Source organism: Globicephala melas, chromosome 7 (genome assembly GCF_963455315.2).
Source record: "Globicephala melas chromosome 7, mGloMel1.2, whole genome shotgun sequence".
NCBI lineage: Eukaryota > Metazoa > Chordata > Mammalia > Artiodactyla > Delphinidae > Globicephala > Globicephala melas.
In genome coordinates this window covers 103,442,889-103,457,364 of record NC_083320.1, presented here as the reverse complement: position 1 = coordinate 103,457,364, position 14,476 = coordinate 103,442,889, and the positions used below count along the sequence as shown (strand labels likewise).

General features: G+C 40.6%; 1 protein-coding gene across 29 annotated transcripts in view; it reads left to right on the top strand.

Annotated features, from left to right (window-relative positions):
* The window catches only part of CLASP1 (cytoplasmic linker associated protein 1), a 264,028-nt gene that overhangs the window by 101,635 nt on the left and 147,917 nt on the right, over positions 1–14,476 (top strand). For all 29 annotated transcript variants that reach the window (XM_060302570.1, XM_060302562.1, XM_060302569.1 and 26 more), the window contains one exon: positions 12,178–12,245. In XM_060302570.1, the coding sequence (XP_060158553.1) occupies positions 12,178–12,245 (68 nt within the window). The remainder of the gene's footprint in view (positions 1–12,177; positions 12,246–14,476) is intronic.

The window sequence follows — 14,476 nt, the reverse complement described above, 5'->3', positions numbered from 1 at the left end:
TGGGGTGTCAGCACAGCTGAGCTGCGAACTTCATCAGCGTAGTATTTGGCCATTTTCCATTGTTTTACACGTATTGTTTTCACAGTTCGCACACGTGATGTGTTCTGAAAACAAGTACTACAGGATTCACTTCTAGCTGTCTGTTATACGAGGCCATACGCCGTAGGATATTTGTGAGGTGTGCTTGGAACTAAGGAAAACGTCGGTAGGTGCCCTGTCACTCACTACCCAAGGCTTCCCTTCACAGACAGGTGCTGTCAGCCTGTGTGCACACTCACGGTCACCCCACTGTATGTGGCAGAATATATTTCCATTCCATATGGTGTATTTTAGTTTGCGAAGCTTTGGTAAAAAGATCACTGGTGTTAACTTTCTTCTGGAACCATCACCTGGGAACCAAGCTCCTGAAACAGCAGCAGCTTGAAATCTGATGATGGTTTAAGATAGAACTGAAGATAGAACTGAAGCATGTCAGCGGATGCATTGTAACTATTTGTTAAACTTTTCCTTCCTGTGAACCTACAGTTTTGAATAGCTCTCATAATATTTGTTCATAAAAATTGTATAAACATTCACTAGCCATTATTATCTCATGATTGTATTGTTAAGGGGAGAATTGAGGCTTTCTTATTTTTAATTTTAATTTGCTTGCTAAAGCTTTGGTGTTATAGGGAGGGCCCAGGGCAAAAGCAGATGAGAAAGGTGCTCTGTAATACCCCCTCTCATTTTTTTTTTTTTTGCGGTACGCGGGCCTCTCACTGTCGTGGCCTCTCCCGTTGCGGAGCACAGGCTCCGGACGCGCAGGCTCAGCGGCCATGGCTCACGGGCCCAGCCGCTCCGCGGCATGTGGGATCTTCCCGGACCGGGGCACGAACCCATGTCCCCTGCATCGGCAGACGGACTCTCAACCACTGCGCCACCAGGGAAGCCCCCCCTCTCATTTTTAAATTTTATTTTCTGTCATTCATACAGAGAGAGTTGACTAGGTTTACAAGATACATTGAAAAACGTCAATTCCTTATCTCTCCTGCCATTTTTCCTTAGAGGCAAACACCGTCAACTGTTTTTACTGACTATGTTGTATCTGTTGCTCTGCCTCTAAATACTGTGCATGCACTGCTGTTTCTTAGTTTTGTGTCAATCTAAGAATTTTACTTCACATTACGGAGGGTGAATTTCAGCTCTCTTTCCTCCTACCCTCCCTCAGGGGCACTTACCGTCTCCTCGTCCACCAAACGTAGTCACGTTTTCATTTTGATGAGGACGACATTTAGTTTATTCTCTGGCTGTGTAGGCTGTTCACAGCTCCCTATTTACGTTTGGTGAACTTTGATGACTCTACTGTCTCTCCCCACCCCCGTGCACCCTGTTTCCCTGGGTTAGTGTCTTGCCTTCATCTGTGTAGTTGTCTGCATGCTCCTCTTGCACCAGCGCTGTCTACCCACTGATGTACGAGTCAGGTACGTCTCCTTGAGCCTGCCCTTGCAGTCCACAGCAGCCGCCTCCACTGCCTCTCACTTACCTTATCATCCTCCGGGGACTGCACTGCACCTTTCTCTGCAGGTGCACCTGCTGTTTCTTGGAGACGACGTCCTTCTTGGTTTTGTCCCTCATCATAATGGTGAGTATCTTCCAGTAGCTTTCTGAGAAAAGATGTGGAGAAGGAAAGTTTTTTGAGTCTGAGAATATTTTTATTCTATCTCGGTATTGATAGTTTGTCAGGGTTTAGAGATCTAGGTTGGAAGTCCTTTTTTTCCTCCAGAATGTTGAAGTTCATGTCCCCGCTCCCCTGCTTGTGTCCCAGCTTTCAGTGTTTCTAGTGAGAACCCAAAGTCATTCTGATTCTTCATTGTATGTCAATAACTTCGGTTCTCTTTGTCCTCACCGTTTGTCTGAAGCTTTATGATGATGGGTCTTATATGAGACTCTTTTCATGTCTTGTTGTGCACTTGGATGGCCTTTCAGGCTGGAACCTCATGCTGTCTAGATCTGGGCAAGTTTCTTTAAAAATATAATGACCCCTTGGACTAGTTGGTCTTCTGATTTTCTTATTTTTCTCTCCCATTTATAGCTTCACAGTTTTGCCCTGTGAGTAATGCTCCTGTGAAAATGGGTGTACAAATATCTGTCCCATCCCCTGCTTTCAGTTCTTTAGGGTGTAAGCTTTTTTTTTTTTTTTTCTGTGGTACACGGGCCTCTCACTGTCGTGGCCTCTCCCGTTGCGGAGCACAGGCTCCGGACGCGCAGGCTCAGCGGCCATGGCTCACGGGCCCAGCCGCTCCGCGGCATGTGGGATTCTCCCAGACCGGGGCACGAACCCGTGTCCCCTGCATCGGCAGGCGGACTGTCAACCACTGCGCCACCAGGGAAGCCCCTGGATGTAAGCTTTTTGAGGAACCACCATTCTGTCCTGCAGCTGCTGCACCATTCTGCATTCCTGTCTGCAGTACACATCCTGCCAACAATTGTTATCTCCTGTTTTGTTTTGTTTTGTTTTGTTAAATAGCCATTCTAATGAGTTTCTCTTTGTGCTTTTGATCCTCATGGAATCTTTGTGGGACCTTTGTTGAAAATCAGCTGACCACTAATATAAAGGTTTCTTGGGAATTCCCTGGCGGTCCAGTGGTTAAGAGAGCCCGGGTTCAATACCTGCTCAGGGAACAAAATCCCATAAGCCACGCGGGGTGGCCAAAAAAAAAAATTTCTTTCTGTAATCTCAGTTCTTATTCCATTGATCTGTATGCCTGTCCTTCTACTGGTAGCACACTGTCTTGATTAATTTAACTTTGTAGTAACTTTCGAAATCCACGTTTGTTCTTTTAAAGATTGTTTTGGCTGTTCCGGGTGCCTTTTGTGTCCGTGTGAATTTTATGATGTGATGTGTTTGTCAATTTCTGCAAAAAAGGACAGCTGGGATTTTGGTAGGAACTGAATCTGTAATGAGTTTGGGGAATAGTGCCATCTTAACAACATTGCCTTCCAGTCCATGAACGTGGAATGTCTTTCCATTTTTAAAAGTCTTTAATTACTTTCAGCAATTGCTTAGTAGTGTCCAGTGGACAGACAAGTCTTACACTTCCTTTGTTAAATTAATTCCTATGTATTTTCTTTTGGTGCTATTGTAAGCAGAATTTTTAAATTTCAATTTCAGATGGTTCATTGTAAATGTAGGGAAATGCAATTGATTTTTTTGTATTGATCTTGAATCCTGCAACCTTGCTGAACTCCCTGGTTCTAAAGGTTTTGCCGTGGACTTCTTGGGATTTTTAAATACAAGATATGTCGTCTGCCAGTAGAGAGAGTTTATTTCTTCCTTTCCAATCTAGGTGCCTTTTATTTCCTCTTTTTTTGCCTAAAAGCCCTGGCTGGAACTTCCAGTAAGATGTTGAATAGAAGTGCTGAGAGGGGACAGCATTGTCCTGTCCTGATCTTAGAAGAAAAGCTTTCAGTCTCACACCATATTTTATAATGTTCGCTTTGGGTTTTTTTCTGTATGACTTTATGAGGTTGATAAAGTTTATTCCTTGTTTCTTGAGTGTTTTTATCATGAAAGGATGTTGGATTTTTTCAAATACTTTTTCCACATCTACTGAGAGGATTATGTAACTTTGTTTTTTATTCTCTTGATATGTTGTATTATATTAATTGATTTTGAGATATTAAACCAACTCTGCATTCCTAGGACAAATATCACTTGGTTATGGTGTACACTCTTTTTATTTCTGCTGGATTCACAAGGAGTATCGGTCTGTACTTTTATTGTGATGTCTTTTCTGGTTTTGTTGTTACTGTAATATTAGCCTCATAGAAGGCATTCCCTCCTCTTCTGTTTTTTAGGGGTATATATATATTTGTTTAATTAGTAGACTTATTTTTTAGAGCAGTTTTCGTTTTATAGAAAAACTGACTGGAAAGGACAAGAGAGTTCCCTTATTCTGTCCTCCCCTGCTCACAGTTTCTCCCATTCTGGTCTCTATTTTGAAAGAGTTTGTGAAGGATTGGTGCTAATTCTTTTTTAAACATTTGTTAGAATTCACCACAGGTGAAGCCATTTGGGCCTGGGCTTTGCTTTAGGGATGCAGTTTTGATTCCTGAATTCAATTTCTTTACTTGTTATAGGTCTATTCAGATTTTGTTTCTTCTTGTGTCAGTTTTGGTAGTTTGTGTCTGTCCAGGAATTTGTCCATTTTATCTAAGTTAACTGATTTTTCACATACTGTTGTTCATAGTGTTCTCCTGTGATCCTTTTTATTTTTGTAAGGACAGTAGTAATGTGCATTCTTTCATATTTTTATTTCAGTAATTTGAGTCTTCTTTCTTCTGATCTATCTAGCTAAAAGTTTCTCAAATTTGTTGATCAAAGAACTGACTTTTGGTTTGTTGATTTTTCTCTATTGTTTCTCTCTTCCCTGTTTCATATATTTCTACTCTAATCTTTGTTATTTCCTTCCTTTTGCTTGATTTGGTTTGCTTTTTTTTTTTCTCTCAGTTTTTTAAGGTGAAGTTTAAGTTATTGATTTGGGGTCTTTGTTTTCTTATAGGCATTTGTTTGGCTGCATTTCAGAAGTTTTGGTTCGTTGTGCTTTTTTTTTGAAGTATAGTTGTTGTACAATGTTACATAAGTTACAGGTGTACAAAACAGTGATTCACAATTTTTAAAGGTTATACTCCATTTATAGTTATTATAAAATGCTGGCTATATTTCCTTTGTTGTACGATATATCTTTATAGCTTATTTTATACCTAATAGTTTGTACCTCTTAATGCCCCTATTTTGCCCCTCTCCCTTTCCTCTTCCCACTGGTAACCACTAGTTTGTTCTCTATATCTGTGAGTCTGTTTGTTTGTTATATTCACTAGTTTTTTTTTTTTTTTAGATTCCACATATAAGTAATATCATACAGCATTTGTCTTTCTCTGTCTGACTTATTTCACTCGGTATGTTGTACTTTCATTTTCATTCATCTCAAAGTAGTATCTAATTTCCCTTTTATTTTCATCTTTGACCTGTTTGTTATTAGGGTTGTTTTGTTAAATTCCTACATTATTTGTAACTTTCCCATTTCTATTTGTTATTCATTTCTAATTTTTTCCTATTGTGGTCAGAGATCATAATTTCTGTGTTCTGTGGTTTTGGTTCTTTCAAGTTTATTGCGGCTTGTTTTATGGCCCAACATGTGGTCTGTCCTGGAGAATGTTCCATGTGCACTTGAGAAGAATCTGTATTTGAAATGTGCAGTATTGAAGTCTTCTGTTGATACTGATGAATTACCTAGTTCTCTCTTCAGTTCTGTCACTTTTTGTTTCATATATTTTGGGGCTCTGTTCTTAGGTGCTTATAATTGTGTCTTTCTGATACACTGATACTTTTATCACTGTAAAAATGTCCTTCTTTGTCCGTGGTAGCAATTTTTGTCTTGAAGTCTATACTGTCTGATATTACTATAGACAACCTAGGTCTGTTTTGAACACTGTTTGCATGGATTATCTTTTTACATCCTTTTACTTTCAACCTTTGTGTCTTTGTGTCTAAAATGAATCTCTCGCAGATAGCATGTAGTTGGGTCTTGTTTGTTTATTCAACTTGAAAATCTTTGCCATTTAATTGAAGTGTTTAATCCATTCATATTTAATGTAGTACTGATAAGGTACACTATTACTGCTATTTTATTTTGCTCTTTGTGTTCTGTATGTCATGACTTTCTTATTCCTCTATCCTTTCATTACTGCCTTATTTTGTAATAAATAGATATTTTCTAGTATGCCAGTTTAATTTTCTTGCTGTTTGTTTTATGGAATTATTAGTGTGTTTGTTCTGGGGATTTCAATTAACATCTTAAATTATAGCAGTCTAGTTTGAATTATTATTCTTAATTTTAGTATTAAAAACTTTACTCCTACATAGCCCTATTTTCTCCCCACCTCTCTGTTGCTATTCTTGTTATACAGATTACACCTTTGTACATTATAAGCTAGCCAACATACAGTTTTATAATTATTGCTTTATTCAGTGTCCTTTTAAGTCATGTAGGACCAGCGAAGAGTTAACAACAAAAAAATAACATTTGTACTGTCTTTTATGTTTACCTGTGTTTTATATTTACCTTTGTAGTTTTTCATCACCTCTTGTGATGTGTGGGGGATTGGTTCCAGGACCCCCTGTGGATGCCAAAAATCCATGGTTGCTCGACTCTCTTATATAAAATGGTGTAGTATTTGCATATAACTTATCCTCTTGTATGCTTTAAACCATCTCTAGGTTACTTAAAATACCTAAACACAATGTAAATCCTATGTAAATAGTTGCTGGCATGTGACAAATTCAAGTTTTCTTTTTTGGAACTTTCTAAAATTAAAAAAACATCTTTTTGGTCCACGGTTGGTTGAATCCCCAGATGTGGAACCCATGAATATGGAAGGCTGACTGAACTTTTATTGGTGTTCTTTATGTCTCCATGTGGATTTGGGCTCTTGTACTGTGTTCTTTCATTTCAATTCGGAGTCTTATTTTATTTTTTGCTTATCAAGAAATGTCCTAAATTCTCCTTCATCCCCCCGGCCCCCGCCACCATGCCCCAAGTCTGCACTTTATTATATTGGTAGTATGGCTTCATGTAAATACTGAAGTGTCTTTGGTCCAGAGAGGATTCTCCGCTTCATTTTTGAAGGTTGATTTTGTTGGATATAGAATTCTTGGTTGAGATTTTTAGTTTCAGGACTTTGAATATATTATCCCACAGCTGCCTGGCCTCCATTGTTTTTTGTTTTTTGTTTTTTTTTTTAAACATCTTTATTGGAGTATAATTGCTTTACAATGGTGTGTTAGTTTCTGCTTTATAACAAAGTGAATCAGCTATGCATATACATATATCCCCATATCTCCTCCCTCTTGCATCTCCCTCCCACCCTCCTTATCCCACTCCTCTAGGTGGTCACAAAGCACTGAGCTGATCTCCCTGTGCTATGCGGCTGCTTCCCACTAGCTGTCTATTTTACATTTGCCTCCATTGTTTTTAATGAAAAATCGGTTACTAATCTTATTGGGGAGCCCTTGTACGTGATGAATGGCTTCTCTATTGTTGTTTTCAAGGTGTTCTCTTTGTCTTTTCTTTTAATCCTTTGCTTATTATGTGTCTAGGTTAGGATCTCTTTAAGTTTATCCCATTGGGAGTTTGTTGAGCTTCATGAATTTAGAACGTTTTCGGTCATTATTTCTTCACATATTTTTTCTGTCCTTTTTCCTTTCCCCTCTCCTTCTGGGATTCCAATTAAGTGTATGTTGGTATAGTAAGAAGATAATCTCTGAGGCTCTGTTTATTTATTTATTTATTTTTCCTGTTCATTTTTCTTCTGTTTCTCAGACATGATAGTGTCAATTGACTCATCTGCAAGTTTGCTGCTGCTTTTTCTCCCAGGTCACTGTTGAGCCTCTCTAGTGAATTTTTATTTTTATTTTTTTAAAAAAATTATTTATTTTATTTATTTATTTTTTGGCTGCATTGGATCTTCGTTGCTGTGTGCGGGCTTTCTCTAGTTGCAACGAGCAGGGACTACTCTTTGTTGCGGTGCGCAGGCTTCTCATTGCGGTGGGTTCTCTTGTTGCAGAGCATGGGCTCTAGGCGCACAGGCTTCAGTAGTTGTGGCACACGGGCTTCAGTAGTTGTGGCTCGTGGGCTGTAGAGCACAGCCTCAGTAGTTCTGGCGCATGGGCTTAGTTGCTCCGTAGTATGTGGGATCTTCCTGGACCAGGGCTCGAACCCGTGTCCCCTGCATTGGCAGGCGGATTCTTAACCACTGCGCCACCAGGGAAGCCCTGAATTTTTAATTTTAGTTGTTTATAAATGTTTAATTTCATTTCGAGAATTTCTGTATGATTCTTATGTTTTCCATCTCTTCATTGATATTCTGTATTTGGTGAGACCTTGGTTCTTATATTTTCCCCAGGCTTGCTGTTGTTGGTGTTGTTTTCGCTGCTCATTGCTTGTTTAGTGACTTATCTGAACTAATGCTGTAAAGTCTGTATTTTTTGGTTGTGTGTGTTTACTGTAGTCATCTGTCCTTGGTTAGGTTAGCGTTCAGCTGATGATTGGACAGGGGTTTCCTTCAGTCCCTTTGCTGAAGGCTCTGTATGTTGGGACGTGCTTTCAGTGTTCTGGCAGGCAGTTTATAAGTTACTGCCTTTATGTCTCTTTACTGCCTGCTTGTGCAGAATCTCACGGTCAGCCAGAGGTGAGACGTTAGTGCCTTGGGTCATTCTCAGGCATGCACACAGCCTTGTCCATATATGTGATCTTCTAGATTCCCAGGAATGTGTCAGAGCTTTTCAAAGTTTCCTGAGAACATTTCATCCTCCAGTTTTTCCTTATAAGTTTTTTGGTCAGTTTCTGTGCCCCAGCGGTTATTGCCGTGTTAAATAGTCATTGTGAATTCTTTTTGATTGTGGCCTCAGGGAAAAGGGTCTCACACTGAGCATGCTCTGAGTGAGGTGCGATAAAGACAAGCCCTGTGAATGGGGGTTCAGGGATATGCCAGGCAGGTCAGATAATGACAGTTCCCTGGGAATGCGGATTCTTAGGGGCTCCAGACTTGTTCAACTTTTTCTAGTGGTTGTGAGGCTGTTGGTTTTCAGCCTGAGTGGAGATGGAAATAGGGCACTTGCAAAGCAATGGAAAACTTACTGTTCTTACCAAGATTCAGCCTTTTTGCTTGAAGAATGCTCGGATTGTTGCAAGCCTTTGTTTAATTTCCAGTTTTGGAAAACTTGATTTTGCTGATGTTTTCTTTGCTTCTTTGGAGGAGCAAATTTTCAGAGGTCCTTATGGTTCCATTTTGAAGGGCTCCTCCCCGTGTGCTTTTTTTTTTTTTAAAGAATTGTGTTGCATTCTTTTTTTAAAAAAAAAATTTTATTTATTTATTTATTTATCTATTTATTTATTTATGGTTGTGTTGGGTTTTCGTTTCTGTGTGAGGGCCTTCTCCAGCTGGGGCAAGCGGGGGCCACTCTTCATCGCGGTGCGCGGGCCTCTCACTATCGCTGCTTCTCTTGTTGCGGAGCACAGGCTCCAGACGCGCAGGCTCAGCAGTTGTGGCTCACGGACCCAGCCGCTCTGCAGCATGTGGTATCCTCCCAGACCAGGGCTCGAACCCGTGTCCCCCGCACTGGCAGGCAGACTCTCAACCACTGTGCCACCAGGGAAGTCCCCTGTGTCCTTTTATAATTAAAATATTTTCTCATCTCTTTGGAAATATAAATAATATATTAAAAACTGTTTGGAGCTTCCCTGGTGGTGCAGTGGTTGAGAGTCTGCCTGCTGATGCAGGGGACACGGGTTCGTGCCCGGGTCCGGGAAGATCCCACATGCCGCAGAGCGGCTAGGCCCGTGAGCCATGGCTGCTGAGCCTGTGCATCCGGAGCCTGTGCTCCGCAATGGGAGAGGCCACAACAGTGAGAGGCCCGCGTACCGCAAACAAACAAACAATCTGTTCGTAGTCTTTTCTCTAAATTGGGATTTGGGGGTGGGGTATGTGTGTGTTCCTTTTGGTCTCTCTTTTTCATATTACAAGCTTTGCTCATATAGTTTATAATCCTTGGTACGTACTCATATTTAAGAGTAGTGGACTGAAAAGCCAATTATAAACAGTGTAGAACTGGAGCTTGTTTACCATGAGATTACTAGTATTTGCTTTTAGGAGATTATTTTAAACTTATAAAATATTCTAGGAAGGCGTAATTAGATCTAAATCTTACAGTAAAATAAACACCAGTTGCATTGAAGAGTTGAAAATAAAATTTAAATTCAGAAAAATCAGAGGAAAATGGTATTGGGTTATTTGTCAAACTAGTGAAGAAATTTATTTTATATTTGAGATCCAAAGATTTAAAATTTAGAAAGTGCAAAAAAAATTGGTGGCTTCAGAGGGTAATCCTTAGTTATGTATTCAACGTCTTTGAACCTGTAAAACTCACCCTTTCAGACTTGTGCAAGTTGGTAGGTCCTGGGAGAGGCATTTTGTATTGCTGTGCTCAGGGCTAGGAGACAGAAGGCATTCCCAGGGGAGGTTTTGTTGCTCTTGGGCTGTCATAAAGCCAGGCTCCTGCGATCCGGGGGTGGTCATCTGGACAGGAGCCATTGTCTAGGAAGCTGTTGAGGCAGGAGCTGGAAAGCACGGCTGCCTGAAGTAATTCCGAATTATGGTGCAGGTGCCAACAACGGTAATCATCTTAGCCTTCCCATACCTAGTCGTCTGGGCCTACCGGTTGTGGGTCCCGTGGCCGCTGTGAGGAGACCCTACCTGCGAGCTACAGAGAATCTACAGGTGCTTCCACCGTTGCCATCGATAATGGTGAACGCTCTCCCAGGAACGGAGGAAATACTCGCCCCTCCCAGTGATTTCAGGGACAACCAGCTGGAGGTGCCCTTTGTCCCCATGTGCAGCCTTGCAGACATGCTCATGTCAGAGGGTGTGGCTGTGATGCAATAAAGTGGTAACTTGGTCAGGGCAGGCCCCGGCAACCTGTGTAGGGATATTATTTATGGGCTTGTTAAGCCAGTGGGGATCTTTGTTACTTATCAAAGGGCAGGTGATGGAAACATCATAAGAACTTGATTCTAAGGCATCTTTCCAGATTGTTAGTAACCACGGGAGTTGCAAGTGAGCAATAGTTTTACTCATCTGGTCCTGGGATGACAAATAGAACTTTAACTCAGTGCCGACTTTGATTCATTGGTCGTAGCTGCCTGGAGCAGTTTTGGGAAGGATTCTGAGGCTACATCTGGACTTAGATGGAAAGATGGGTTGAAAAGATCAATATCCGCCATGGGACGGGAAGCGGGAGGGGCCGTGTTATCAGGCTGGTTCATCCCCTTCACTTACCTCGTGTTTGCTTATGAGTATTTTTGGCTCCCTTGTTTCCTAGAATGTCACAGTCTAAGTAGAATAGAATGAAGTAGAGGTAAGTAGGAGCTCTAGAGGGTGGGACCTTCCCACACTCAGCATCTAGCTAGCTCAGTGCTGGCTCAGCCAATGAACGAGTGCATGAGCTGAGACCGGAGTGTGTGAACTACCTAGTTTTCCACCATGCGCGCGGGGGCGGGACCAGGCACCAGCCTTCTCATTCGGTGATGTCACCCTCCTGCATGATGTGATGTGTGGTGTACACGGAATACCAAAGATAATATAGGTCCCATTCCTATACCCAAGGGGCTTCCATCCTGGTTGGAAAGGAAATCAAACATGTTTGAAATGATTAGAGCTTGTATGACAGGCTGGTTTGTAGGAAAGTGCTAACGTTTCTAGTCTAGTCCTGGAAGTGGGTGGCGTAGGTTTCAACGCAAAAGTGCGTGACTTTGGAATCTCAACCTTTAGGCTTATTCCAATATATCTGTGTTTCGTTCGGAAAGCCTCTTTTTTCTTGAGTTTTCCTACAAGGTAAACCCCACCCCCACCCCCAGTTTTCCTCTCATTTTCGGCGTCACTAGGATGGAATATTTGGTGGTTAAAGAGTTTTGCTTCTTTTAAAATGTCACGGTGAAAATGATCCACTAATAGAATATACATGTCATGCAGATTTTTAAGCTGAGGATTATCCAGTCACAACATGTGCTTCTAGAGAAATTATTTACAGCATTTTTAAAATAAGCAAAAGTCACAGAAAAGCCTTTGTACTGTAATATCAATGCATTTTGAAAATCTTTGTCCTGAGTAATCAGCAGTCTGTGCTTAGACAGAAATAGGAGATATAAACAGTTTTCATGATGCATACATTTTGTGTAGAGACGTCAGTCAGCTTAGTATAATGTCTGAGAGCCTGGGCTCTGGGTTCTTATTCTCAGGGCTGGCATCTCTACTCTGACCAAGTGTGTTACCTTAAGTAAGGGGGTTTTGATTTTCTCGTCTGTCGTATGGGGATACTGATAACCCCTTATACAGCTGTTGCAAGAATCAAAGGAGATTTTTCAGGTAGAGCTTAGGTCGGTGCTTGGCTTGTAATAAGCAGGTGCCCACTCATTGTTGGCTATTGATAATGCTGTTAGCATAGCTACTGTTGTTGTTAGATGGGTCTGTTATCAATGAATGAGACTCACCTTCAGTGTATACTATGATTGTAAATATGTTAATGTAATTGTAATATGGTTAATAGTTTGTATAATATATATATATATATTTTTCATACAGGTTGAATGTAATTTTTACAAAATTTGATGAAGTCCAAAAATCTGGAAACATGATACAGTCTGCAAATGGTGAGTAGAAAAAGCAACCATTCTACTTTTGCTTCTTCACTTCCACTTTTAGCATAAGTATTACTTACATTATATGCTATTCCTGAATAGCTGAATTTGATACCTTGATAGGAGTTTCTAGGTCTCAAGATTTAACCTCCATTTACCTACTTTCCCAAGCTCGAAACTATGGAGTTGTCATTGACTTTCTTTTATAACCTACACTGAATCCATCAGCTAATCCTGTTGCCTTTATTTTTAAAAATACATCTAGAATCCCAAAGATTCCCTGTGTACCTGCTCCTCTCCTCCTAGTACAAGCCATCACGATGTTTTGCCTGCACTCCTGATTTTATTCTCTCCCCACACCTAAAGTCTGTTTTTCACTCAGCAGCCAGACTGATCCATTTAGAATGTAGTGCAAGTAACGTTAATCCCTTGTTCATCAGAATCCCCCAGAGGTTTCCCAGCGCAGTGACTCACGGTGCCCCACTGGGCCCTGCCTGACCTGCAGCCCCCATTCTGAGGTCATCTACCATTGTTCTTCCTGAAAGTTCTCTTGGCTCCAGCCTGTTGGCTTCCTTGCTAATTTTTAGCATGTTTCTCCTGCTTCAGGGCCTCTGTGCTTGTGATTCCTTCTGCTTGAGGCTCTTGTTCCCAGCTGTCATTAGGACCTCCTCCTTATCCCACCCAGAGCTCGGCTGCAGTCTCGCTTCATTACACAGGCGTCCAGAACAGCACACCCAGTGTTGTAAGGGAACGCTCTCTGCCCTCACCTGGCGTGACTTTCCTCCTTAATGAATATTACTGCAGAACTGTTTTTTTGTTTATTCATGAGGGTAAGAACTTTGTTTTTTTTTCTCTTCTCTATCCTTAACGCCATTTGGAAGTCATCAGAAAGTCCGTTGCCAACAAGAAGTTTTCTAACGTTGGATACATCATTGTATCATAGCTGTTTCAGGATTGCTAGTGATCTGAGATCATAGCGTAGCCTTCAGATTTTGACTATCTTGAGGCTGTTAAGTTTGAGTGATTTCCTGCAAAGGGACATAGTACTTGAGGGCAGAGCAGGAAACAGAATCCAGGTCTTTAAGCTCACACTCTAGTTGTGTACCCGTCGTTACCAGTACGGAATTTGTTTTTAAATAGCATGTTTCTTATAAAATGCTTTTTTAAAATTTCTTTTTCATACATTTGTAAAATCGTTACAGTATTAAAAGAAAGATTAATTACGATTCTGCTATCACCAGCAAATCAGTTTTCATTTTTCTGTATTATCTTCTAAGTAATTTTCCTATAACTGTATAATTTGTTTGCAGTTTTAACCATGGCATAATTTCTGCATATTACCCTCTACTTTTATATATACTTTTCTATGTGCTTTCAACTGTATCATTGGTAGAGCTGAGACCAGCGATGAGGGGGGTTGACAGTGTGTGTGGGCAGAGCTGTCCAGCCAATTGCTAGACGCGTGCTTTTATTTTGTATTTATTTTTTTGTTTTTTATTTCGTTTTGTTTTACGCTTATTATTTTTTTATTGGAGTATAGTTGCTCTACAATGTTGTGTTAGTTTCTGCTGTACAGCAAAGTGAATCAGCTATATGTATACATATATCCCCTCTTTTTTGGATTTCCTTCCCATTTAGGTCACCACAGAGCACTGAGTAGAGATCCCTGTGCTGTACAGCAGGTTCTCATTAGTTATCTGTTTTATACACAGTAGCGTATATATGTCAAGCCCAATCTCCCAGTTCATTCCACCCACCCCCCCCTTCCCCTCTTGGTATCCATAAGTTTGTTCTCTACATCTGTGTCTCTGTTTCTCCTTTGCAAATAAGTTCATCTGTATCATTTTTCTAGATTCCACATATAAACGATATTATATGATATTTGTTTTTCTCTTTCTGACTTACTTCACTCTGTTATGACAGTTTCTAGGTCTGTCCACGTCCCTGCAAATGGCACTATTTCATTCCTTTTTATGGCTGAGAATATTCCATTGTGTGTGTGTGTATATATATATATATATATATATATATATATATATATATATATACCACATCTTTATCCATTCCTCTGTTGATGGGCATTTAGGTTGTTTCCATGTCCTGGCTATTGTAAATAGTGCTGCAGTGAACACTGGGGTGCATGTATCTTTTCGAATTATGGTTTTCTCTGGATATATGCCCAGGAGTGGGATTGCTGGATCATATGGCAGCTCTATTTTTAGTTTTTTAAGGAACCTCATACT